The sequence below is a fragment of the Salmo salar genome, chromosome ssa09 (assembly GCF_905237065.1).
Source record: "Salmo salar chromosome ssa09, Ssal_v3.1, whole genome shotgun sequence".
Taxonomy (NCBI): domain Eukaryota; kingdom Metazoa; phylum Chordata; class Actinopteri; order Salmoniformes; family Salmonidae; genus Salmo; species Salmo salar.
The window spans coordinates 12,386,304-12,414,145 of NC_059450.1; the positions used below are offsets into that span (position 1 = coordinate 12,386,304).

The window sequence follows — 27,842 nt, forward strand, 5'->3', positions numbered from 1 at the left end:
ACTGTTATCGTTGATCCTGCCACGTTCAGATAATCTGAAAACCTGGGAGGGAGTGAGAGTAGGAGAGAGAGATAGAGCCGTACATTGATACCTCAGTGCTCTCCCCTACCACGTATACGGTAGAGACGGCGAATCAGGGAGAGGACAGACTCCTCAGCCGTGTGTGTGTGTGGACTGTGCATAAATAGGGTTGTTTTTTCAGTGGGGCGGCGGAGGGACAGCTATGTTTAGGAGGGAGATTATTCCCAGAGGGTTAGGAGAAACAAGATCTTTACAGTCCAACCAAGACACACACTGTAAAATGAAGAACCAACTGGATGCTGAAAAGGTATACAGCCACTGTCAGGAAAATAGAATCTCTACAGTGATTCTTTGTTATTAAGAAGGAACATGTTTCTGCCTGAAAGAGGGGCATAGACTAGGGCAGAGAGGAGGAGAGGAGGGAGTAGGAGAGAGGAGGGAGAAGTGAGGAGGGGGAGAAAGAGAGAGGAAGAGAAGAGAGAGTAAAGGTTGTAGCAGGGAATAGTCTGGTGAGGTGAGGAGAGGGGTGGAAGGAGACAGAAGGAGAGGAGAGAGCAGAGAGGAGAGAGGAAAGGTTGTAGCAGGGAAAAGTCTGGTGAGGTGAGGAAGGAGCCAGAAGGAGAGGAGAGAGCAGAGAGGAGAGAGGAAAGGTTGTAGCAGGGAAAAGTCTGGTGAAGTGAGGGGTGGAAGGAGACAGAAGGAGAGGAGAGAGCAGAGAGGAAAGGTTGTAGCAGGGAAAAGTCTGGTGAGGTGAGGAGAGGGGTGGAAGGAGACAGAAGGAGAGGAGAGAGCAGAGAGGAAAGGTTGTAGCAGGGAAAAGTCTGGTGAGGTGAGGAAGGAGCCAGAAGGAGAGGAGAGAGCAGAGAGGAGAGAGGAAAGGTTGTAGCAGGGAAAAGTCTGGTGAAGTGAGGGGTGGAAGGAGACAGAAGGAGAGGAGAGAGCAGAGAGGAAAGGTTGTAGCAGGGAAAAGTCTGGTGAGGTGAGGAGAGGGGTGGAAGGAGACAGAAGGAGAGGAGAGAGCAGAGAGGAAAGGTTGTAGCAGGGAAAAGTCTGGTGAGGTGAGGAGAGGGGTGGAAGGAGACAGAAGGAGAGGAGAGAGCAGAGAGGAGAGATGAAAGGTTGTAGCAGGGAAAAGTCTGGTGAAGTGAGGGGTGGAAGGAGGCAGAAGGAGAGGAGAGAGCAGAGAGGAGAGAGGAAAGGTTGTAGCAGGGAAAAGTCTGGTGAAGTGAGGGGTGGAAGGAGACAGAAGGAGAGGAGAGAGCAGAGAGGAAAGGTTGTAGCAGGGAAAAGTCTGGTGAGGTGAGGGGTGGAAGGAGACAGAAGGAGAGGAGAGAGCAGAGAGGAGAGAGGAAAGGTTGTAGCAGGGAAAAGTGAGGCGAGGTGAGGGGTGGAAGGAAGGAGACAGAAGGAGAGGAGAGAGCAGAGAGGAGACAGGAAAAGACAGAAGTAAAGAGGAGAGGTTGTATCAGGAAAGAGGGGTGGAGGGAAATGGGACCATGGTATGGATCGGGAGTCTGACTCAGACAGTCACGACAGCCCAATTAATCTAAACCCCAGATTATGACAGCTCTGTTTTAATCCCTTTACTGGAGAAAAGACTAAGTATCATCCCTTCATCCCTTCATCATTTCCCTCTCCTCCTCTCTCCTGCGTGATGTTATTACTAAGGGCTGGGAGCTGGGTGTAGCAGCTACTCTGAGAGCTCGGAGAGCCACATACTAGATGAATAAATGACTGACTATAAGAACACACATCTGTAGACTGTACTTCAAACAAAACGATTCAGTCTGGCATTTCCCCCTACTAATGGTAATTGGCTTTCAATTTGCTGATCGTAGTAAATGTCATCTATTAAAAGATTCTTTCTCTCCTCCCGTCGTCTGTATCTGCATAAGACGGTGCCACAAAGTTCACACTAGCACACTATTTAGTACGCATGGCTTAGTGTGTGTGTTTGTGTTTGTGTGTGTGTGTGTGTGTGTGTGTGTGTGTGTGTGTGTGTGTAAGCATGACTGGTGCATCATTTCATACTGTGTGAGATCACATCACTGAGATTCTGCCTGAAACCTTTTTGGCATGAACCCATGACCTTTTCATAGATTCTTCACGGTTCTTGGCCGGGCTGTGTGTTTGGCCTTGGCGGGGCAAGGGGTCCATTCTGTTCCTGTCATGTCTAGGATCCAGTTACAGCATGTGTCCTCATGGTTTGTTTCCAAAAAGCACCGCTCACATTACAGTCTAACAGTCAGTCTAACAGGGTTGGATATGTTTCCTCATGCCACTGCAATATTTATGTATTTCTATTGGTTGGTTCAAGTCAGATGCCAATAAGGTGTTATGTGATTGGCTATGCTTGCAGCTAGGGGGAGATTGCGAACGTCAATTCTTCCCTGTTTGATATTGACATGAAAGCGATAGGTCACGTTCTGAAATAGTGCGTTCTATTTACATATTTACAATGTGTACGAGTCCACTATTTACATTTCCTGTAAATAGTGAACTCGTACACATTGTAAATACGTAAATAGAATGCACTATTTCAGAGTGACCCACCGCTTGCATATATATATATATATATATATATATATATATATATATATATATATATATATATATTATTTGCATGCTAAAAAATGAATCACAAATCTCCAGCCTTCAGCATACTGTTGTCCTGCACCTGTAATGTGTTTCGTTGTGTCTATCATCAGAATAAACACCAATCAACTGGGACCGCTGGCTGTACAGTCCTTTCTTTAAAAACACAACGCGAGAGAGTTAAGAAGTATGATTACATCTGTTACGTCAATTCACTAGGCTACCTCTCTCTCTCTCTCTCTCTCTCTCTCTCTCTCTCTCTCTCTCTCTCTCTCTCTCTCTCTCTCGTGCTGAGTGACATTCAGCACATGTTGTCCTGTGAACAATATGTGTGCTGTTTCTAGCCATGGTTATGTGTGTGTGTCACACGGTACGTACCAGTGTGTTCTCCGTCTCCTTGACGAAGAAGGCTTCTCCGTTCTCCCCCAGCTTCATTTGTAGACTCACAGGCTCTCCATTGATCTCTATGTCCACCTGATACACAGAGGAAACCAGCCATCACTATAGCTCTCCATCCCACTCTCTCTCTCTATCTCTCTTTTTCCCTCCGCTCTACCCTCAATCACTTTCTTTCCTCTGCTCTACATTTCATGTCTCTCTGTCTCTCCAACCATCTCTCCCATCCAACTCTCCTTCTATCTTTACATTTTTTCTATTGATCTATTTTCTATATTTTCTATCTTTCTCTCATCCCCCTATTCTCTCTCTGGTAATTTCCGTATGACACTGAGCCAGGATGATCCCCCCCTCTTGCCAGTACTGTTAACACCCATCACTCTCTATTACCCTATGTCCTCTGCCCCAGTGCCCCTTTACCCAGCCCCCCCCCACACATTCCATTGTCCTCTCACCACTTTCTCACGGGAACGCAGCACACCCATCTTGCCAAAGCGGACGTGGAAGGGCGAGCACTGCAGGGTGCCGTCAGGCTGCCGTACCACGATGACGTCGATGCAGCCTGAAAGAGTGGCCGGGTTCAGGCCCCGGTACAGCTCCTTCACCTGCACAAACACCTGGCCTGCCAACTGGCCCACGTAGTTCATGGTCTGAGACTGAGGGAGGGTGAGAGGGTGGAGGGGGAGAGAGAAAGAGAGAAATACATCAAATCTCTCGTTTCCCAAACTGCCTGACGCCGATTCTTGATGATCCTGTCGAGTAATATCATGATATACCAGAGTGACGTTAATGCCTCGGGAAATATGGATTGATCAGCTCTGTTAGGTTTCCCTGGCTCTCTAACTGTGAGTCACATTCCACTCTGACCCACCATCCTCATCCCCCTCGCATCAGGTCATTAGAAGGCTTTTTTACTGATGCATTTGTCACAATGATGCTGAAAAGCAACCAGCCGTGCCTCAAAAGCCCTCTGCTGAGTCCCACGGCCCTGTGCAGAAGAAGCAGCAGAATAGAGCTGGAGTTGCATTGCAATGGAAAGAAAGCTATATTCAGCAGACAACTCTGACTAAACCGAGGCGATATGGCTGAAAGGCTGAAGGCGGTTGAGATCCTATCTCCTACCCTCCAATAAACGCACTGACGTTCTCATTGAAACACGTGCCTACACTCTGCATATCACGCACAGACACGCACTGACACACACATGCACTTGGGGCACAGTGCCCTCTGCTGCACTGGCATCTGAAAGGGGATTAATCAGCATGCCAGTGTCTCAGTCACAGGCGGGCAGCAACACTAATGTCCTCTAATTACCAAAAGGGCCCTGGAGAGGGAGAGGAAACCATTTCCCTGGAGGCCCAATGTGAACGAAGTTAGGATTCAGACCGAATTATTCATGTAGGATAGACAAAAGACGATTCGCTAACAGTGTAAAAGACAGAGACAACATGTTCTGTAGAAGTCTTAACCACACACCTACAATTATTTTGGTGCAAATCTCCCTTTGACATGTGTGCATGGTTTGTGTGGAAGTCAGAGTTAAAGATGCACTCCAGGATCTTGAACACATCAAATGTGTAACATATCGTACGAATTGCAATTTAAAAAAAATATATATGTTTTGCAGGACGTAACATATCATACGAAATGGATGTAGTACACAATTTGATGACATGGTACACAAAAAACGGGGACCACTTTTGGCTCATGAGCACCACTTTCAAAACTACTGGTGTTTGTGAGTCCATCTTTAAGTGAGCAGGTTTCAAGATAGAATTTGACCCTAACAGTGCAAGAGGGAGAACGACATCTCTTCTCACTAAACAGTGAGTTTACTTTGTTGGCTGTATACTCTCCACTTTATTATCCCCGACTCAGTTTCTGCTGAGTCACGTCTAGCACGCACACACACACACACACACACACACACACACACACACACACACACACACACACACACACACACACACACACACACACACACACACACACACACACACACACACACACACACACGCCTTCTGGACAGATGGCTTTAATATCCTGTCAGTTCTCCTGACCAATGATCATTATTTCGTAACACCTCTCAATTACCAGGCTCTCAGAGAGGGCTGTCGATCTAACAGACTGTACAGACATCATCAACCACAGCGAGACAGACCTACTATGTGTTTTCTTTATGCCTGGGCACCTGATACTCTGTGTTCAAGGACGAATAGAACAGGCAAAGATAAATACACGTTGGAGAACAGATATCTTGGAGGTAAAGTGTCGCTGTTTGAATCTACGAATCCTGTTTTTCACATTGTTGTCATTTTTGGGAAAACGTTTTTGTATTAGCTTCTGAAACTAACAGGTCTAATCTTGGCACTCGATCAAACAGTATATCCCAGACTAAGATACCTTAAACAGTACTCAAACAATGGAAGCATAAAGTCTCTCTCTCCTCAACCCCCCCCCAAACACACACACACACACACACTTCTCTCTCCCTCAGTGTGACAACTGACAAGACTCCCCCCAAAATGATGTTTGTATTGTCACATACACCAGGTAGGTCCAGTGAAATGTGTTGTTTTACAGGGTCAGGGCTTTGCTCAAAGGCACAGCAACAGATTTTTCACCTTGTAGGCTCGCTGATTCAAACTAGCAACCTTTCGATTACTGGCCCAAAACTCTAAACGCTAGGCTACCTGCCACCCTAAACCCAGTATCAGTGGCATTTCACGACAATTACATGACTACCCAACCCTCACTCCCCACACGTTCTGCCATCCCCACTAATACAAACACAGACCATGTGTTAACAGGGGAACTCATTCAGCTCAAGAGTTTCCTCCACTTCCCCCTCAAGGACATGAACCTGCTTCCTGGTTTCCAACCAATCAAAAGACACACAGTATTGGCCCAGGGTATATCCCACAGTAAAATAAACTACACTCACAATACAATGTCAGCTCTGGGTAGAAGTACAGGCACATAGGATCAACTCATACCTTCTGCAAATCATGAGGGTGGGACCACAAACCTGACCTGAGATCAGCAGTAACTTAGCCCTACTCCACAATGTTACACACATTTCATATTAGTATAACCCAGAGATACTCAGATTAGAGGTGCAGAAAGACCAATTTTTACCTTGTCAGCTCAGGGATTCAACCCAGCAACCTTTCAGTTACGGCCCCAACGCTCTAACCACTAGGCTACCTGTCTCCCCTATTTAACTAGCTACATTAACTGCACCTAGTTTATCATCTTCTCTCACTTCACAGACAGCACACACGCACAAATGCATGCAAACACAAACACAGGACGGACACACACAGGACGGAATCAAACACACAAACACCACAGATCAACAACAGTCCCATTGGCAGAGGATCTTATTTATATACAGTGGTGGAAAAAGTACTCAATTGACATTGACTTGAGTAAAAGTTAAAATACCTTAATAGAAAATGACTCAAGTAAAAGTGAAAGTCACCCAGTAAAAATACTACTTGAGTAAAAGTCTAAAAGTATTTGGTTTAAAATATACTTAAGTATCAAAAGTAAAAGTATAAATTATTTCAAATTCCTTATATTAAGCAAACCAGACAATGTTTGTTCTTGTTTTTTTTAATTTACAGAATTTGACAATTTTCCTGTCCTGCTAAGCCATCAAAATGTAATGAGTACTTTTGGGTGTCAGGGAAAATGTATGGAGTAAAAAGTACAGTATTTTCTTTAGGAATGTAGTGAAGCAAAAGAAAAAGCTGTCAAAAATATAAATAGTAAAGTACAGATATAAAAAAAATACGTATGTAGTACTTTAAAGTAGGCCTATTTTTAATTAAAGAAAAACTATTTTTGTTCATTAGTCCACTGTTGATACAGTCCCAAAATGTTTTCCTGTCAAGTTTTATAGATATTGGATTTTAAAGAAGCAAATTGACACGTGCCACATCATCATGATAATGCAAAATTGTTTTTCCTTTAAGTACTGTGGTTAGAGCGTTGGGCCAGTAACCGAAAGGCTGCTGGATCGAATCCCCGGGCTGACAAGGTAAACATCTGTCGTTCTGCCCCTGAACAAGGCAGTTAACCCACTGTTCCCCAGGCACCGAAGACGTGGATGTTGATTAAGGCAGCCCCCCGCACCTCTCTGATTCAGAGGGGTTGGGTTAAATGCGGAAGACACATTTCAGTTGAATGCATTCAGTTGTACAACTAACTATGTATCCCCCTTTCCCTTCCCCACGTAGTAGAAGTCATGTGACTTCCCATCCAAAGCTGTCTGGCAGTCAAGGTTTCCAAATAAAATGGCCATGAACTGGGTAGAGAACACATTCAGGTGGCCAATTTTTGTCCAACACCGGTCCTCATCAACTGAAAGTATTTAAAATATGTTTACAAATATATTCAATATATTCTAGGTTAATTGCGAGCTACACCGATGCATTACACAGCTACTGTAGCAGACAACAAGCATGACCTAACACAAACAGCTGTTTATATAAAACACAGAATCTTTCACATTCCGACCAGTTTAGAATGCGTAAATAACAACTTTGTGAAAATGAGCCGTTGTTTATGACCATAGACCATTTCAATCTCCATTGCGACAACGCAATTACGAACATAACTGTAGTCTGGAGGTTATATGAAGCTGTGCTTGCCATAACGCCTGGCAATTGATTCATCTAAAAAAGGAAACAAGGCTAATAATAACACATGCAGAGATGATCTGGGTGCAGCTATCCGTCGATAAGAAATGACACAAAAATTAGAAGACTATCATATGGATAAATAGCCTAGGATTCACAATCATATTCATACGTACATTATTGACGACGAATTGTCAGCTCAGAGTATTTTAGCCATTCAAATGTCTTCCGCTGTATCGGTAAATCTGCGTTTCTTATTCCAATTCAACTATTACATTGTAATAGCGAACGGAACCTTTCCGTCATTTGATCTTCCGCTTGGCGGTGTGCTAAAGGGCTGTGCAGATACTCCTCCTGTCACCGGAGAGAAAAACAACCCTCCCTATACTCCGCTGGTGACGTAGCACGGCGTAAACCCCCCCATGGGAACCAATGATAGAACCCCGCAGCCCACACGTAACAGTACTGGCCCACTAGCTACAAAGTAGCACGTGTATTGGACAGTGTCGTTTTTAAAGCTCAGAACAGTAGGCTAACCCATATAGGCTATATATTTCTTCATTTGAAGAGGTGAATTCACATATTTTCAGAACGTTACAAGCGATGTGGGGGCGAGGGGGGTGTAGCCCAGTTGGCAGTCTAAAAGTCATTTTGTAATGTCCTCCACAGATGTACGAAGATATTCATATAAGTGTAAATATCACCAGGGTTCTGGAGAAGACAGCTGTTGGTGAGGTGACTCCTTCATCCAATAGCAAAGCTTCTTTGCTTACCTACTATGTCTTGTCAGCAATGAAATTATATAACCTGCTACAGAAGCCAGCCTGTATATATGGCTGCATGCCTGGCAGGGTTGGGTAGGTTACTTTCTAAATGTAATCTGTTACAGTTACTAGTTACCTATCCAAAATTGTAAATCAATAACATCATTTCTGGATCAGCCAAACTCAGTAACGTAATCTGATTACTTTCCGCTACTTTTTGATTACTTTCCCCATCACACCTTTTTGATTACTTTCCCCATCAAACGTATTTTGTGTGTCATCATAGTGGTTTCTGACTTGTGGTCAGACTCAGGTGGAACAAACTTAAACCTGCGCCTATTTTCAATGCTGAATTGAATGTCATTGAGAAAACAGAAAGGTGTCATAATGTATTTCTTGCAAACATCCTTTCTGAATGTAAAAGTAATCCAAGAAGTAATCCTCTAGTTTTTCAAAAGTATCTGTTATCCGTTTACAATATTTTTGCTAGTAAAGTAACTGATTACAGATACAGTTTTTGTTGTAATCATTTTAATCATTTACATTTACTTTTCTATAGAATCTAACAGGCCTATAGGTGAGAATTCCCAGAAATGCAATACATGGCAAGAAAGTGTTTACAATAGGAACTAGGACTGGGTAGGGCAGGCCAATTTACAGGCATATTTACACTAACTGTAATGACAGTATTTCAAGCCAGTGGCCGTGCCTCTTTTCCTTTCTTCTACTCATAAACTGACACACTGAAAAAGCACCAGTGCCTGTAATCAGGGCAGGGCCTGGTTTGTTGCAGGTGCCTATAGGCTCTACGGGCAGCAGAGCGAGAGTAATAACTGACTAAAAAGAATATGAGGGTGGAAGAGCCCTGAAGCTTGTTTCAATGAGCAATGTGATTTAGTAGATACAGCCATAACTTGTGCGAGTCCTCAGGGAAACTCTGGTGACTAAAGTTGCAAGTACCGGCACAGGGACATGCTTGAGTGTACCTCAAAAAACACACATGCACTCACACACACCCCACACAAACACATGAGAAGGAGTGAGTGAGTATGTATACTGTACATAGCATTTTTCCTATGTTAAAATTGCAAAAGTTGCATTTGATTGACAGCACCTTTTTTTGTTCCCATAGCAATCATTTTCTCTCTCAGTATGCAAATCCAGCCAACAACAAAACTGAAGTAATTTGTCTTTCTAAAAACATCAGCATTGGTATGCAACTGTTTTGGCGTACTCTTGGCATGCCCCACATTGATTTCAGACACAGATTGATTTATGCACTAGGAGTATCAAGTCCTCATCCTGTCCAAACACAGCAAGCTACTTTGTTGTTGCTCAGAATTCCAAGAACACGCCAGAATTCCACTCATTATGACATGACTGCACGTCTTCCCTCCACCGCAATGCTGAGTAACCCTGGGCATTGTGAGTGCTGGGCTGCCGGAGGGGAAATAAGGCTCTGGGCCTGGTTACATAAAGCATCTTAAGTTAATTTCCCTCACATCTTTCCCTTGAAGTTTCCTTAACTTTAAGTCAGTTGTACAAAACATTTGAACGTGAATTTCCCCCTGACATTAAGTGAAAAAGTTAAGGGTGTCCATGAGGTCCCTTAAGTGCTTCATTTAGTATGGATATCAATGTAAATAACATTTGTGGAGGTGAACATTGCTTTCCTCTGACCTGGTTTCAAAACAAAAACATCCACCAGCTAGCTAGCTACTTAGCTAAACAATCAAAGGTGCACAAACCATGGCTAGAAAGCTGCTGGCTAGCTAGCTCAGGCAGGTCACCAGTGATATAAGTCAGCTTTCGACGTACATCCATGTCTGAGGACGTCGGGAAATGACATGGAAACCGGCCACTAGGGGCAACTGTTGCCTTCAAATAGGTTTTGGTTTTGCTAGAGCATTGTGGATGGGGAATGGGCATAAGCATCTGCCTCTGATTCCAAAGGTTGCATATTCAAATTCAGCGATAGAACGTTGTTTTAAGCCTATCCCAAACCATTACCCTTACCTTAACCATTGGAGTTAATGGCTAACCTTTTTTATTTACATTTTTACATTTTAGTCATTTAGCAGACGCTCTTATCCAGAGCGACTTACAGTAGTGAATGCATACATTTCATACATTTTTTTTTTCATTTTTTTTTCTTCGTACTGGCCCCCCGTGGGAATCGAACCCACAACCCTGGCGTTGCAAACACCATGCTCTACCAACTGAGCCACATTTTTTTTATTTCACCTTTATTTAACCAGGTAGGCTAGTTGAGAACAAGTTCTCATTTACAACTGCGACCTGGCCAAGATAAAGCAAAGCAGTTCGACACATACAACAACACAGAGTTACACATGGAGTGAAACAAACATACAGTCAATAATACAGTAGAAAAAAAGTATATATACATTGTGTGCAAATGAGGTAAGATAAGGGAGGTAAGGCAATAAATAGACCATGGTGGCGAAATAATTACAATATAGCAATTAAACACGGGAATGGTAGATGTGCAGAACATGAATGTGCAAGTAGAGATACTGGGGTGCGAAGGAGCAAGATAAATAAATAAATACAGTATGGGGATGAGGTAGTTGGATGGGCTATTTACAGATAGGCTATGTACAGGTGCAGTGATCTGTGAGCTGCTCTGACAGCTGGTGCTTAAAGCTAGTGAGGGAGATATGTGTCTCCAGCTTCAGTGATTTTTGCAGTTCGTTCCAGTCATTGGGAGCAGAGAACTGGAAGGAAAGGCGGCCAAAGGAGGAATTGGCTTTGGGGGTGACCAGTGAGATATACCTGCTGGAGCGCGTGCTACGGGTGGGTGCTGCTATGGTGACCAGTGAGCTGAGATAAGGCGGGGCTTTACCTAGCAAAGACTTGTAGATGACCTGGAGCCAGCGGGTTTGGCGATGAGCATGAAGCGAGGGCCAGCCAGCGAGAGCGTTCAGGTCGCAGTCGTAGGTAGTATATAGGGGGCTTTGGTGACAAAACGGATGGCACTGTGATCGACTGCATCCAATTTGTTGAGTAGAGTGCGTAGAGGTGGATCAGAGAATCACCAGCAACAAGAGCGACATCATTGATGTATACAGAGAAGAGAGTCGGCCCGAGAATTGAACCCTGTGGCACCCCCATAGAGACTGCCAGAGGTTCGGACAACAGGCCCTACGATTTGACACACTGAACTCTTTCAGAGAAGAAGTTGGTGAACCAGGCGAGGCAATCATTTGAGAAACCAAGGCTGTTGAGTCTGACGATAAGAATGTGGTGATTGACAGAGTCGAAAGCCTTGGCCAGGTCGTTGAATACGGCTGCACAGTAATGTCTCTTATCGTTGGCGGTTATGATATCGTTTAGGACCTTGAGCGTGGCTGAGGTGCACCCATGACCAGCTCTGAAACCAGATTGCATAGCGGAGATGGTACGGTGGGATTCGAAGTGGTCGGTAATCTGTTTGTTAAATTGGCTTTCGAAGACCTTAGAAAGGCAGGGTAGGATAGATATAGGTCTGTAGCAGTTTTGGTCTAGAGTGTCCCCCCCTTTGAAGAAGGGGATGACCGCGGCTGCTTTCCAATCTTTGGGAATCTCTGACGATACAAAAGAGAGGTTGAACAGGCTAGTAATAGAGGTTGCAACAATTTCGGCAGATCATTTTAGAAAGAGAGGGTCCAGATTGTCTAGCCCAGCTGATTTGTAGGGGTCCAGATTTTGCAGCTTTCAGAACATCAGCTATCTGGATTTGGGTGAAGGAGAAGCTGGGGGAGGCTTGGTCGAGTTGCTGTGAGGGGTGCAGGGGTGCAGGGTTGTTGACCGGGGTAGGTGTAGCCAGGTGGAAAGCATGGCCAGCCGTAGAAAAATGCTTATCGAAATTCTCAATTATAGTGGATTTATCGGTGGTGATAGTGTTTCCTAGCCTCAGTGCAGTGGGCAGCTGGGAGGAGGTGCTCTTATTCTCCATGGGCTTTATAGTCTCCCAGAACTTTTTGGAGTTTGTGCTACAGGATGCACATTTCTGCTTGAAAAAGCTAGCCTTAGCTTTCCTAACTGCCTGTGTATATTGGTTCCTAACTTAAGAATTCTGAGTTAATTGCTCAACTTAACCCTAACCTAAAAAGTTCATAGTTAAAACTTCTTCAGGATCGGTGTCGCGTCAGCGGGACGGTTGAGCTAACGTAGGCTAATGTGACTAGCATGAGGTTGCAAGAAACCCCCAAAAAATCCCAGGACAGAGATATTTGATATGGGCGGAAAGCTTAAATTCTTGTTAATCTAACTGAACTGTCCAATTTACAGCAGGTATTAGAGTAAAAGAATACATTATATTACATTACATTTAAGTCATTTAGCAGACGCTCTTATCCAGAGCGACTTACAAAATGGTGCATTCACCTTATGATATCCAGTGGAACAACCACTTTACAATAGTGCATCTAAATCTTTTAAGGGGGGGGTTAGAAGGATTACTTTATCCTATCCTAGGTATTCCTTAAAGAGGTGGGGTTTCAGGTGTCTCCGGAAGGTGGTGATTGACTCCGCTGTCCTGGCGTCGTGAGGGAGCTTGTTCCACCATTGGGGTGCCAGAGAAGCGAACAGTTTTGACTGGGCTGAGCGGGAACTGTGCTTCCTCAGAAGTAGGGGGGCCAGCAGGCCAGTGGTGGATGAACGCAGTGCCCTTGTTTGGGTGTAGGGCCTGATCAGAGCCTGAAGGTATGGAGGTGCCGTTCCCTTCACAGCTCCGTAGGCAATCACCATGGTCTTGTAGTGGATGCGAGCTTCAACTGGAAGCCAGTGGAGAGAGCGGAGGAGCGGGGTGACGTGAGAGAACTTGGGAAGGTTGAACACCAGACGGGCTGCGGCGTTCTGGATGAGTTGTAGGGGTTTAATGGCACAGGCAGGGAGCCCAGCCAACAGCGAGTTGCAGTAATCCAGACGGGAGATGACAAGTGCCTGGATTAGGACCTGCGCCGCTTCCTGTGTGAGGCAGGGTCGTACTCTGCGAATGTTGTAGAGCATGAACCTACAGGATCGGGTCACCGCCTTGATGTTAGTGGAGAACGACAGGGTGTTGTCCAGGATCACGCCAAGGTTCTTAGCACTCTGGGAGGAGGACACAAGGGAGTTGTCAACCGTGATGGCGAGATCATGGAACGAGCAGTCCTTCCCCGGGAGGAAGAGCAGCTCCGTCTTGCCGAGGTTCAGCTTGAGCTGGTGATCCGTCATCCACACCGATATGTCTGACAGACATGCAGAGATGCGATTCGCCGCCTGGTTATCAGAAGGGGGAAAGGAGAAGATTAATTGTGTGTCGTCTGCATAGCAATGATAGGAGAGACCATGTGAGGATATGACAGAGCCAAGTGACTTGGTCTATAGCGAGAATAGGAGAGGGCCTAGAACAGAGCCCTGGGGGACACCAGTGGTGAGAGCGCATGGTGCGGAGACAGATTCTCGCCACGCCACCTGGTAGGAGCGACCTGTCAGGTAGGACGCAATCCAAGCGTGGGCCGCGCCGGAGATGCCCAACTCGGAGAGGGTGGAGAGGAGGATCTGATGGTTCACAGTATCAAAGGCAGCAGATAGGTCTAGAAGGATGAGAGCAGAGGAGAGAGAGTTAGCTTTAGCAGTGCGGAGAGCCTCCGTGACACAGAGAAGAGCAGTCTCAGTTGAATGCCCAGTCTTGAAACCTGACTGATTAGGATCAAGAAGGTCATTCTGAGAGAGATAGCAGGAGAGCTGGCCAAGGACGGCACGTTCAAGAGTTTTGGAGAGAAAAGAAAGAAGGGATACTGGTCTGTAGTTGTTGACATCGGAGGGATCGAGTGTAGGTTTTTTCAGAAGGGGTGCAACTCTCGCTCTCTTGAAGACGGAAGGGACGTAGCCAGCGGTCAAGGATGAGTTGATGAGCGAGGTGAGGAAGGGGAGAAGGTCTCCGGAAATGGTCTGGAGAAGAGAGGAGGGGATAGGGTCAAGTGGGCAGGTTGTTGGGCGGCCGGTAGGGCAGTGTGAGCAGGACCAGCGGTGTCGTTTGACTTAGCAAACGAGGATCGGATATCGTCAACCTTCTTTTCAAAATGGTTGACGAAGTCATCCGCAGAGAGGGAGGGGGGGGGGGAGGGGGAGGAGGATTCAGGAGGGAGGAGAAGGTAGCAAAGAGCTTCCTAGGGTTAGAGGCAGATGCTTGGAATTTAGAGTGGTAGAAAGTGGCTTTAGCAGCAGAGACAGAAGAGGAGAATGTAGAGAGGAGTGAGTGAAAGGATGCCAGGTCCGCAGGGAGGCGAGTTTTCCTCCATTTCCGCTCGGCTGCCCGGAGCCTTGTTCTGTGAGCTCGTAGTGAGTCGTCGAGCCACGGAGCAGGAGGGGAGGACCGAGCCGGCCTGGAGGATAGGGGACAGAGAAAATCAAATACCACGCTATTGTTTGAGGAGAGTGCACAATTATGAACTTGAAAATCTATGAATAAACCAATTAGGCATATTTGGGCAGTCTTGATACAACATTTTGAATGGATGTGCAATACTTCACTGGATCACTCAAAAAATTTGCACATACAGTGCTGCCATCTAGTGGCCAAAGTCTAAATTGCGCCTGGGCTAGAATAATTCATTATGACCTTTCTCTTGCATTTCAAAGATGATGATACAAAAAAATACAAAAAAACGTTTTTTTTTTTCTTTGTATTATCTTCAACCAGATCTAATGTGTTATATTCTCCTACATTAATTTCATTTCCACAACCTTCAAAGTGTTTTCTTTCAAATGGTATCAAGAATATGCATAACCCTGCTTCAGGGCCTGAGCTACAGGCAGTTAGATTTGGGTATGCCATTTTAGGCAAAATTCAAAAAAAGGGTCCGATCCTTTTAATGCCTAAACTTAACCTTAAACACTTTGAAATTTGACGTCTGAGGAACATGGGTGAACGTCTAATTCTGACGTGCGACTGTGAGAGCTTGTAGAGCTAGCTACCTCCACTGTAAATTTGCTTGACATGCTAGAAAGTAATAGAAACAAAAAAATAACTAAAAGAAACACGTTTTATTATTTTCCGTATCAATTTGTTTCTCCTGTCTTGAATGTAGAAGTTCTAATTTTCGACCTCCCAAAATAAATGCGATCTCCTTGATTAGAAATTCAGTCAGTGAATCAGGTCGTCTCCATAGTAACCAGAGACTCTTTCTGCCACACGGTCCTTCAAACTACCGTAAAACCCTTAAATGACGCCCTTAGCTAAGGAAATTTGAGGGGCTCTATGCAACACCCTTAAACAATACTCACAGAAGTAGTAGCAGTTGCTGCAGGAATTGTGGCCCAATGTAAAGGATAACCTAGGGGTGGGCTGTGTGTGTGTGCACGTGCTTGCATGTGTGTGTGTGCATGCAGCCCCTGACTCTCGATTACGAAACAGCCATTTATTACGAAACAGCCAATAGTAATTTATCTGGCAACAAAAGGGCCCCGCGGGACATGGGTTGGAACAGAATACACATGTGCAGTGTTTCTAGGAACTATTAGAATGGTCGGTCATTGTGTGATAGCCAAGAGGGAGGAGAATCTAATGTCCCCGTGGCCTCCCCAGAATGCGTATACGACTCCTGAGGGAGGTATAGGATAGATAGGGGTCAGGTCAGGGGTTAGGGTCAAATAGGGAGAGCAGCTCTGACTGAGAGACTCTTAGCTGTGCTTTTATCATTCGACTAATGGATCCAACTAATTGACCACTAGAAAGAGCTTTTGAGAGTTCAAACAGCTTTTCCACGCAAAATAGAGCAGTACTTCACATGACAATGTGTTCAAATATGGCTTATACAATTGTGTTAAGAGCTATTTACAAATCAACCTAACCATTTGACTGTTGATGTTGTGATTGTTGACCCAGCACAGTATGTGTGTTTAAACTTTCCTCACCTGAAGCTGTTCATTTCCTTCCTCAGTCAGCCGCCATGTCAGAGAAAGAAGAGAGAGGGGGGAAGAGAGAGAGAGCGAGAGAGAGAGAGTGAGAGGGGGGAAGAAAGAGAGAGAGAGAGAGAGGGGGAAGAGAGAGAGAGAGATAGAGAGGGGGGAAGAGAGAGAGAGAGTGAGTGAGAGGGGGGAAGAGAGAGAGAGAGGGGGAGGGAGAGAGAGAGAGAGAGAGAGAGAGAGAGTGAGAGGGGGGAAGAGAGAGAGAGAGAGGGGGGGGAGAGAGAGAGTGTTGCAGCCTAATCTCTTCCAGGAACTCTGGGTCAAGAATGCATTCACACCGTTGTCAAGGAGACGGGGGAGTCGCCTGGGATGGGTTTTGTGGGCCAATCAGAGAGCTGCTGAGGCGCGCATAATGAGTGAACTCTCAACCTGCCCCTGTGTGGGGTATTGACGAGCCATGAGACATTCCTGAGTGGTGGGAGATTCCATTCTTTACTACTATACTGCCATTGTTGCTGAAAGGGCCGGCACAGGCTGTTCCGATCCTGGGAGTAGTCAATAAATATCCCACTGTCGCAATGTGACTGACACACATACGCACGCACTCCGAACGCACACACACACCCCACTAATCCTGTGATATAATGCCATTGAGGGGACTCACCTTGAAGAGAATTTCTCATAAGGTAGCCTTTACCTACATGAGTCCCTATCTCCTTGACCTGTTCGTTATCTCTCCCACTAAATACAGTGTCAGCTGTGATGTGTGTGTTCTTCTGAAAGAACAGGCAGTGTCCTGAAACAGATAACACAGGCTGGGGCTGATAAAGCCGAAGTTCAGTGACTTCCATATATAGTCCATACAGATCCATATAGTATTGATTTCTTTGCGTGGCTGTAGGGTATTACATTGGGGTCAATAGTGGGTTTCCCTGTTGTTAACATGACATAACAGGATGTGCTGTCTGGGCAATGACCTTAAATAATATCCGAGCCCTGACCATCTACCCTGCAGCCATATAGGGAGATTTAAACCCATATAGAAGAACAGGTGCCTTTGTGACAGAGGTGGTTGGGTGAACCAAGCTCACGTCACGAGTCACCTTGCCTGAAACCTGAGTACTCAGAAGCCTGATTCACACTATAGGGCCAAACTGAGCCAATCTGATCTGAACTGGACTGGTTATGCATCCATCATAGTTGCTGGAACCATACGGGACAGGACAATGTGAAAACATAATATAAACTGTGTGAATCAGGTCTCAGATGGGCTTTAGGCCCCCTAGTTTATGCCTAGACTTTAGCTCAGCGGGCTACCGCAGTCTTGTGGCACACAGACGACCCAGGTTCAAACCCATTCAGTCACACTTTCAGTACTACCAGTACAATATAAGAATACTATTTAATATGCATTAGGATAGAATCACTGAAGGCCATTACATGATCATGTTGACCTTTCAGGGAAATGCAGAAGGAAGCTAGATGTGATCTGCAGCCACAGTTACTGTACTACCACAATGACTAACCATAACCATTATACTGCTGTTCCTTTCCTGATTTATTTCATTTATTAAAAACCTTTAATAATTATGAAACCATTAGTAAAAAAAAAAATCCAGCTCCATTGCCTCTACTGTACTGTACACGGTCAGAGAAGTACAACTCCACGCCATAAACAATGTGTTCATCACAGCTAATGGAATGCAGCATTTTACTGTCTCAGTACAAGATGTAGGATCTTAATTTGATCACTCTTAGAAATGCAAACTTGTAGTGTATTCAAGGTTTGAAAAGTATTCTAAAGTTAGTAATTTTCACTTTCAAATGTCAGACTTGATTTCCCCTAACAAAAAATGTATCTACTCCTACAGAAAACAAATCCATAAATTTAAAATCCACATTATAATTCACATTTTCTGTTGCTGCAGAGTTATTTTCCTGTTGTAGCAAACGGCTTCAAAGATCCTACCTCTGTACAGCCTTTCAGATTAAAAACAAGATTGTGAGTACACATGACCATGTTATTACACCTTACGGAGAGTTTCTGAAGAGTGTACCGTGTTTATGTCCACCAGTGTGTGTGTGTGTGTGGAGGGGGGGGGCAGTCTGTCCAAGGAAGCCTTTTGAGTGCACAGCGCAATCTGAGACGTTCCCACAGCCCCCCCTAAATCAAATCAAATTGTATTTGTCACATCCTTCGTAAACAACAGGTGTGGGCTAACAGTGAAATGCTTATTTATGGGCCCTTCCCAACAATGCAGAGAGAAAGAAAATAGAGAAATAATAGAAAAGTAATAACACATTATTATAAAAGTTATATTAAATACACAATGAGTAAAGATAGCTTGGCTATTTACACGGGGTACCAGCCGCGAGTCTATGTGCAGGGGTACGAGGTAATTGAGGTAGATATGTACATATAACTAGGAAGAAAGTGACAGATGGTCAACAGTAGCAGCAGCGTGTGCGATGAGTCAAAAAAAAGTTAGTGCCAAAAAGGGTCAATGCAGATAGTTTAATAGTTAACCAAATACTGTAGCTACCCTGACAAATTCTTTAGCAGTCTTATGGCTTGGGGTTAGAAGCTGTTCAGGATCAGTCCTGTTGGTTCCAGATTTGGTGCAACAGCACTGCTTGCCGTACGATAGCAGAGAAAACTGTCTGTGACTTGGGTGGCTGGATCTCCCTCATTCCTCTCTGCCTCTCCCCCACAATATCCCTCGCTTTCTCCTCCCCTATCCCTCTCTCCCCCAATGGAAAATGTATACAGTCATCATTCAATCTCTAAAATATAACCAAAACACAAGCAAAACCCGCTGCAAATGCATCCAACGAGTTTGTAGCGTTACACATTTGATGTAGTCATTGCGTGCTAGTAATATCCATCCCTTTCTCCCTCAACAGCAACAGAACTAACCAGCACTGTTCCATCCATGTGTGGACATGACATTTAGCTTATTAAGATTGGATAACTATCCACCAACAGTACAGGAACAAGCGTCTACCACCCTTCTTTTTCAGTATCTTTCTCTCTCTCTCTCTCTCTCTCGCTCTCTCTCTCTCTCTTTCATCTCGCCCTCTTTCCCTTTCATCTCTATCTCCCTCTCTCTCGGACAGGCAGACAGACAGGCCACCCTACCCAGAACCAGTTGGGACTGGCGTCGTTGCAGAATTCTTCCAGATGTTCCTCTGGGGTCATGGTTCCATGGCACGGCTCGATCCCCACTCAGGCGTAGGATCCTCAACTTGTGTGTCTGTGTTAGAAACCTGGTGATCTAACTGACATGTGTGTGTGTGTGTGTGTTAGACACTTGGTGATCCGACGGACGTGTGTATTCAGGTGTTAGAAACCCGGGAGTCCGACGTGTGTGTGTGTGTTCCGACGTTAAAACTAAGTAGTGATCTTTGCGATTCTCTGTAAGACTGTTATACTGTGTGTCCTCACCGGTCGAACTGTCTATATAGTGTTTCTGGAGATGTTTAATTTTACCGAGCGTGTTCTGAGAACCACGTTCCAAGACGAAACCTGAGAGGACAGACCAGATCCCATCCCAGTTCCTTAAGAAGGTGCTGCTGACACCCAGGACAACACACGCACGCACACACACACACACACACGCACACGCACACGCACACACACGACACACACACACACACACACTTTACCTGTATACATGTGTACATGAGCATACACACACACACACACACACACACACACACTTTACCTGTATACATGTGTACATGAGCATACACACACATAGACATAGAATACACAAACATATGCATTAATTGCATACACACTGTCATGACATAAATGCATGCACACTTTGATGGTACAAACACAAACAAACACACACGTATGCAGGCAGGCACGCACACGCACACACACACACACTTTACCTGTATACATGTGTACATGAGCATACACACACAGACATAGAATACACAAACATATGCATTAATTGCATACACACTGTCATGACATAAATGCATGCACACTTTGATGGTACAAACACAAACAAACACACACGTATGCAGGCATGCACACGCACACACATACACACACACACCATAAGTAAAACATCTCTATGGGCAGTAACTCCTGGAACTGGTTTGCTACCCAACTCTCAGCTCCCTAAGTGACGTCATCACAGCCATTTGGGACAGGGACCTGGTATCCACTAAGTGTCCCCTCCCCCGTCTATCCCCCCTACCCCAAGGGCTGCAAGACGAGTAGGTCAGCTCAACATGCTCTTACAACCCAGGGTACACGGCTCAGTTGAATGTCCCCGTCTGCCCCCTTGCACCTCTGGGTTGGACCCCTGAGCTGCGGCTCAGAGTATTCTTTCTTCGTCACATGTGTGCAGCTCAATTCTTTCTTACAGTGCTGAAACTAGGCTCGGTGTGCATCGGTGGATGATTTTTAGTCAGGAGACTGAGTGTCGAACACAAGTCCCGATTTAGTTGATTTAGCCCAGGCACTGACTCCTGGCTTTTACCATGGCAGGAATCCTAGCATTATTGGTAACACAGAACTCCTCTGTCAATGAAACACAAAATGATGAACCTGGGCCTTAGGTGTGTTGGCAGGGATTCTACCAATAGACCAGTTCTGACACCACCAATTACCACCGCTCTCACAGATAAACCCCAGTCAAAAGATCCTATAGGATTTTATTAGAATCCAAAAGGATCTTCTTTTGGATTCTAAGAGGATTTTTTTCATTGGAATCCTACAGGATTTTTTTGGACTAGGGTAAAATATATTATTTAAGGAGATCTGAGTTTTTTATTACAGGACAGATGTAAATACAGATAGTGAGGAAAGAGAGTTGGCCAAGGAGGCATATGTGGTCTAGAGTCAGGAGCTTAGACCACTACACCAGACTTGTATAGATATTTACATGACCTTTTAAAGGATTTATCCTCAAATCTTGGCTATGCACTATAGTTAACTTGGCTGCATAAAATATTGAGCCCCCACCCGCCAAATCTCTTCGACAATTACCTACGAAGGTGGACAGTAGACACAACAACTGATATTAAACTGTCACCCTTACCACTTGAGATGGTGACCCTATAGTGGGGAACCGCTGGCAATGTCCCCTCTACCCAGTAGCCATCTCGTGCTGCCCCATCCCCCCCCAAAGTCCAAGGGACACAATGTGAGTAAACATTTGGACCTAGGTGCATTAAAGTTATTGTGGCAACTGCAACAACAATAGCTGTGAAACCTACTAAGACTGTCCTTCTAGGATTTGAGGGAGGGTGGGTGGGACAGCAGGGGATAGGGGTACATCCCTAGGAGGGAATGATTATTAATTTATTTAACTAGGCAAGTCAGTTTAGAACAAATTCTTAGAACGACAGATTTTTACCTTGTCAGCTCGGGGATTCGATCCAGCAACCTTTCGGTTATGGGCCCAATGCTACCTGCCACCCCAAAAGTTTTTTTTTGGGGGGGGTCTCATTATCTTTAGGTTTTTTATTTTCCTCCCCCTATCCCAACATAATGGATAAAGGGAACGTTCTCTGTGTTGTATGCATAGCTGCCTATTATATATGAAATTAAAGAAATTCTCATGTCTGAGTTACTGTACCTAAAAATGTATTTTCCTTCTACTTTGTATTTGCAAATAAGCAACCTATAGATGCTGTGCATTCAAAGGGGAAAACCCCACAACATCTTGTGTTATTGTAACATTGTATATAGTACTGTATCATATTGTGATGTCTAATTCAAAGACAAGATGTTGCAGGACTAAGATAATCAAGTACCTCAAGTGAGTTCTTTGTTGAAGAAGGTGTACTGTACTGGTGGTCATACTGCAAATGAACTGGCAGCCTTGAATCCCTCCCATATTGTTGTGAATGAATCCGAATGGAATATAGAACTGTTGTTTACAATCAATGAAAATGATGTAATTAATGTTGTTGAATTTGTACTGGAACAAATGACAGCAAACTATAACTTCAATTAAGAAAAAAGTTATCATAGGATTCTGATTGGGGTGACAAATTTCAATTGGACTAGATGTACTGTTCACAGCTTGAGCCTAGTGGCAATAGCTTCCGCTGACTGTCACGTCATGTAAACGTATAGTGTGTGCGGCCCTCTGCTGGCCATAGATAGGGTTCAGTCTCTTGTGTGCAGCAAACAGAATGTGAAGAGAGGGCACAAAGAGGGAGACACCACCCCCTAGATGTGAGAAACTAGAGTTGCTGTGAGAGATTTGTGAAGTGAGTCAACGTTTAGACTAGGGTTGTGTAGGCTTTTGCTCCCCGTTGTCGTGAATGAGCCTAGTCAATATGACCTGAGGACTCCTCCAGTCCCCAGACAGAACTCTGGTAACAGTGAAACAAGAAAGATCAAGAAGAAGCTGAAGAAGAACAGGAAGAGGCCTCAACCACAAGCAGCTAGAGAGCATCAAAACCCAGTCAAGTGCAGGGAGGAAGTGACAGGTGAAGGTAGACTGTATGCAGATGGTCGAACTCGAGCCCTGGGATGGAGCTGGTGGAGTTGCCTGATGGCGTGTGGGTGGTGAAGCAGATGGCACCACAGATTGTTGTGTGTCGATATCCCGGGTGAACGAGACAATTCGTAATATAACTTTGCTTAGATGTCACGTGTAAGTGGGATGACGTGTTGTGTGGCTGTAGTCAAAGGAGGGTTGGGCAAAAAGTGTATACAAACCAATGTAAAAGATAGGGAAAGGGAGATTCTGGGGAAGACAGGAGCTGATTGATGTATTGGAACACTTTGGTGCAAGGTAAGAACTGAATTTAATTGATATTGTTAGAAGCTACCGCATTAAAATAGCTAAATAAAAAAAATGATCAAATCCATCAGGTGTGAAGCTGTGGAACCAAAATAGAAGTGTTACTGCTTTTCATTAACTAGTTAATTTATTGGTTGAATAAATAGTCAAGAGTTAGAGTAACATTATAACAACTAGGCTTAGGGGTTCACCTTAGGTAGCCTGCGGCCAGACCATATTGTGGGCTTGAGCAGGAAACCAAAGAGGGGCTTGAAGGTAACTGTGTAAAAAGCACACTAAGGGAGCACTGGGTGTCTATAGTTTGTCCTCGACCCAGACGAAGTGCAGTTAGTTTTAGCTGAAACCCTATACCCGGGACTTAGCTAGTGTGACTCACCCACGTGGGTGCTGTCCAGTCAATTAGATAGGGAGGACCAGCCGCTAGCAGGAGTGTCTGAGATTATTCCGCGTCTATAATAGTTTAACCCTGTTGCGGAACGTATCCACGCAGTAAGAGCAGCACCACGTAATCAAGTAGTACAGAGTGAACTATAAATAATTATTGGATCGCTCGTTGGTGTTGTACACAAAAATAGCCCCCGCTGATGCGTAATATACCGAGTCACAAACTACCCGTGAAGTGTAATCAGTAGGAAGGAGTGAGCTAACCTCTGTGGCAAGCAGGGATAGACCAAGAGGGGTGATCCGGGTTGATAAAGTGAAACGCAGGGCTCCACTGCTAACTCAGCTCAGGGTAGGAGGACAGGAAGGCCCCCCCCCACCCCCAGGGCATGAGGTGGAGAGGCCTGGTTCAACCTGTTATGGCTAGGGGGCAGTATTTTCACGGCCGGATAAAAAACGTCCCCGATTTAATCTGATTATTACTCCTGCCCAGAAACTAGAATATGCATATAATTATTAGCTTTGGATAGAAAACACTCCAACGTTTCTAAAACTGTTTGAATGGTGTCTGTGAGTATAACAGAACTCATTTGGCAGGCCAAAACCTGAGAAGATTCTGTACAGGAAGTACCCTGTCTGACCATTTCTTGGCCTTCTTGATTATCTCTATCCAATACAGGGGATCTCTGCTGTTACGTGACACTTCCTACGGCTCCCATGGGCTCTCAGAAGGCGGCAAAAAGCTGAATCGTGGCTTTGCAGGCCCTGGCTGAAAAACAGTAGCGCGTTTGGATAGTGGCCGGTCACAGTACTTTGAGACTCAGGCTCGTGCACGAGTCGACTCCATGTTTTTATTCTTTCGTCTTTGAACGAAAACCACCACTCCCGGTCGGAATATTATCGCTTTTTTACGAGAAAAATGGCATAAAAATTAATTTTAAACAGCGGTTGACATGCTTCGAAGTACGGTAATGGAATATTTAGAATTTTTTTGTCACGAAATGCGTCGTGCGCGTGACCCTTCGTCACCCTTGGATAGTGTCTTGAACGCACGAACAAAACGCCGCTATTTGGATATAACTATGGATTATTTTGAACCAAACCAACATTTGTTATTGAAGTAGAAGTCCTGGGAGTGCATTCTGACGAAGAACACCAAAGGTAATCAAACTTTTCTAATAGTAAATCGGAGTTTGGTCAGGGCTAAACTTGGTGGGTGTCAAAATAGCTAGCCGTGATGGCTGGGCTATCTACTCAGAATATTGCAAAATGTGCTTTCACCGAAAAGCTATTTTAAAATCGGACACCTCGATTGCACAAAGGAGTTCTGTATCTATAATTCTTAAAATAATTATGTTTTTTGTGAACGTTTATCGTGAGTAATTTAGTAAATTCACCGGAAGTGTTCGGTGGGAATGCTAGTTCTGAACGTCACATGCTAATGTAAAAAGCTGGTTTTTGATATAAATATGAACTTGATTTGAACAAAACATGCATGTATTGTATAACATAATGTCCTAGGCGTGTCATCTGATGAAGATCATCAAAGGTTAGTGCTGCATTTAGCTGTGGTTTTGTTTTTTGTGACATTATATGCTAGCTTGAAAAATGGGTGTCTGATTATTTCTGGCTGGGTACTCTGCTGACATAATCTAATGTTTTGCTTTCGCTGTAAAGCCTTTTTGAAATCGGACAGTGTGGTTAGATAAAGGAGAGTCTTGTCTTTAAAATGCTGTAAAATAGTCATATGTTTGAAAAAGGGAAGTTTTTGTATTTTTGAGGAATTTGTAATTCGCGCCACGCCTATCATTGGATATTGGAGCAGGTGTTCCGCTAGCGGAACGTCTAGATTTAAAGCCCCGTTCAACTGTGTAACTACCCCCAAGAAGTAGATCATAGTAAAACAGATACATCATTCAGAATGTACACAAACCTGGACTGGTGTATAACCAATAGAAGGCAGCAGAGATTGAGACCGTTTTCAAAATACGTACATTTACACATCCAGTACATAAAATATGGATTCAAGTTACTCAACATAGTGATCATCAGAAGGCTACAAACACTGAGCGCCAGAAATTACAACCACATACACGTAACGCTTTCGTAACGACATCGTTATGAAGACACCAAAGAAAACATTACATAGATAAGTACTTTTTACATGACACAAAGCCATCCAAATATATGAAAAATATTTCAGCACAAAAGCCCAGGCAAAAACAAACGTCTACAAAAATAATATTTGTACAAAATACACTCGCCAAAAATATCATAAACTACAATATGAACAGCGGCAGACACTGCGGAATGATTGCTTTTTAACACATCACAACAGAGTGATGTGGGTTAATAAGAGTATTGTAGTAAATTGAAAGTTGATACTAAATTAATACTACAGTGAACAGAGCCATACCAGCCCCAGACTCATGCAGTTGAAGTCAGAAGTTTACATACACCTTAGCCAAATAGATTTAAACTCAGTTTTTCACAATTCCTGATATTTAATCCGATTAAAAATCCCCTGTTTTATGTCAGTTAGGATCACCACTTTATTTTAAGAATGTGAACTGTCAGAATAATAGGAGAGAGTGATTTATTTCAGCTTTAATTTCTTTCGTCAAATTCCCAGTGGGTCAGAAGTTTACATACACTCAATTAGTATTTGGTAGCATTGCTTTTAAATTGTTTAACTTGGGTCAAACGTTTCGGGTAGCCTTCCACAAGCTTCCCACAATAAATTGGGTGAATTTTGTCCCATTCTTCCTGACAGAGCTGGCGTAACTGAGTCAGGTTTGTCGGCCTCCTTGCTCCCACACGCTTTTTCAGTTCTGCCCACAAATTGTCTACAAGATTGAGGTCACGGCTTTGTGATGGCCACTCCAATACCTTGACTTTGTTGTCCTTAAGCTTTTTTGCCACAACTTTGGAAGTATGCATTGGGGTCATTGTCCATTTGGAAGACCCATTTGCGACCAAGCTTTAACTTCCTGACTGATGTCAATATATCCACGTAATTTTCCTTCTCATGATGCCATCTATTTTGTGAAGTGCACCAGTCCCTCCTGCAGCAAAGCACCCCCACAACATGATGCTGCCACCCCCGTGCTTCACTGTTGGGATGGTGTTCTTCGGATTGCAAGCATCCCGCTTTTTCCTCCAAACATAACGATGGTCATTATGGCCAAACAGTTCTATTTTTGTTTCATCAGACCAGAGGACATTTATCCAAAAAGTACGATCTTTGTCCCCATGTGCAGTTGCAAACCATAGTCTGGCTTTTGTATGGCGGCTTTGGAGCAGCGGCTTCTTCCTTGCTGAGCGGCCTTTCAGGTTATGTCGATATAGGACTCGTTTTACTGTGGATATAGATACTTTTGTACCCGTTTCCTCCAGCATCTTCACACAGTACTTTGCTGTTGTTCTGGGACTGATTGCATTTTTCACACCAAAGTACGTTAATCTCTAGGAGACAGAATGCGTCTCCTTCCTGAGCAGTATGATGGCTGCGTGGTCCCATGGTGTTTATACCAGCGTACTATTGTTTGTACAGATGAACGTGGTACCTTCAGGCGTTTGGAAATTGCTCCCAAGGATTAACCAGACTTGTGGAGGTCTACAATCTTTTTTCTGAGGTCCTGGCTGATTTTTTTTTTTATTTTCCCATGATGTCAAGCAAAGAGGCACTGAGTTTGAAGGTAGACCTTGAAATACATCCACAGGTACACCTCCGATTGCCTCAAATGATGTCAAGTAGCCTATCAGAAGCTTCTAAAGCCATGATATCATTTTCTTGACTTATCCAAGCCCACACTCATCTTAGTGTATGTAAACTTCTCACCCACTGGAATTGTGATACAGTGAATTATAAGTGAAATAATCTGTCTGTAAACAATTGTTGGAAAAATGACTTGTGTCATGCACAAAGTAGATGTCCTAACCAACTTTCCAAAACTATAGTTTGTTAACAAGAAATTTGTGGAGTTGTTGAAAAACGAGTTTTAATGACTCCAACCTAAGTGTATGTAAACTTCCGACTTCACCTGTAGCTATATTCACTACCAACTACTTTCTATGGGTTATTGGCTTGATTCACCAGACGAATACAGCCAGTTTTTGGCTTTCTGTTTTGACCCCACTGCAGGGCTCACGGTGAGGGGTATGGCAGTTCATATGTGTTTCCCTGTGAGGAAGAAGAGGGGGCGGTCCTCTTTAGAGTTGGCTGTCTGGAACTCGTCACTCAGCCGGAACCTCCACTCGTCCTCGAGCTCTAGCCTCACCACTGTCTGTCTCAGAGAGCTGCGGTCAGCACATATCACACACAGAATCGCCCCTGGACGAGAGAAGAGAGAATACCTTTGAGG

At 44.3% G+C, this 27,842-nt stretch overlaps 2 protein-coding genes across 8 annotated transcripts in view; both read right to left on the minus strand.

Moving 5' to 3' along the window:
• LOC106610734 (phosphatidate phosphatase LPIN1) overlaps positions 1–19,790 on the minus strand; it is a 50,430-nt gene extending 30,640 nt beyond the window's left edge. For 4 of the 5 annotated variants that reach the window (XM_014210259.2, XM_014210258.2, XM_014210257.2 and 1 more), the window contains exons 1-3: positions 19,458–19,790; positions 3,468–3,668; positions 2,995–3,090 (exon numbers count right to left, since the gene is read on the minus strand). In XM_014210259.2, the coding sequence (XP_014065734.2) occupies positions 2,995–3,090; positions 3,468–3,668; positions 19,458–19,517 (357 nt within the window). In that variant the 5' untranslated portion in view covers positions 19,518–19,790. Of the gene's footprint in view, positions 1–2,994; positions 3,091–3,467; positions 3,669–7,834; positions 8,076–19,457 lie in introns of those variants that run through there. The other variant, XM_014210260.2, reaches the window with a different exon arrangement.
• Positions 19,791–27,034: 7,244 nt separating this feature from the next.
• Positions 27,035–27,842, minus strand: part of LOC106610731 (protein GREB1) — a 52,057-nt gene continuing 51,249 nt past the window's right edge. For all 3 annotated transcript variants that reach the window (XM_045723395.1, XM_045723396.1, XM_045723397.1), the window contains exon 33: positions 27,035–27,811. In XM_045723395.1, coding sequence (XP_045579351.1) covers positions 27,648–27,811 — 164 coding nt within the window. In that variant the 3' untranslated portion in view covers positions 27,035–27,647. The remainder of the gene's footprint in view (positions 27,812–27,842) is intronic.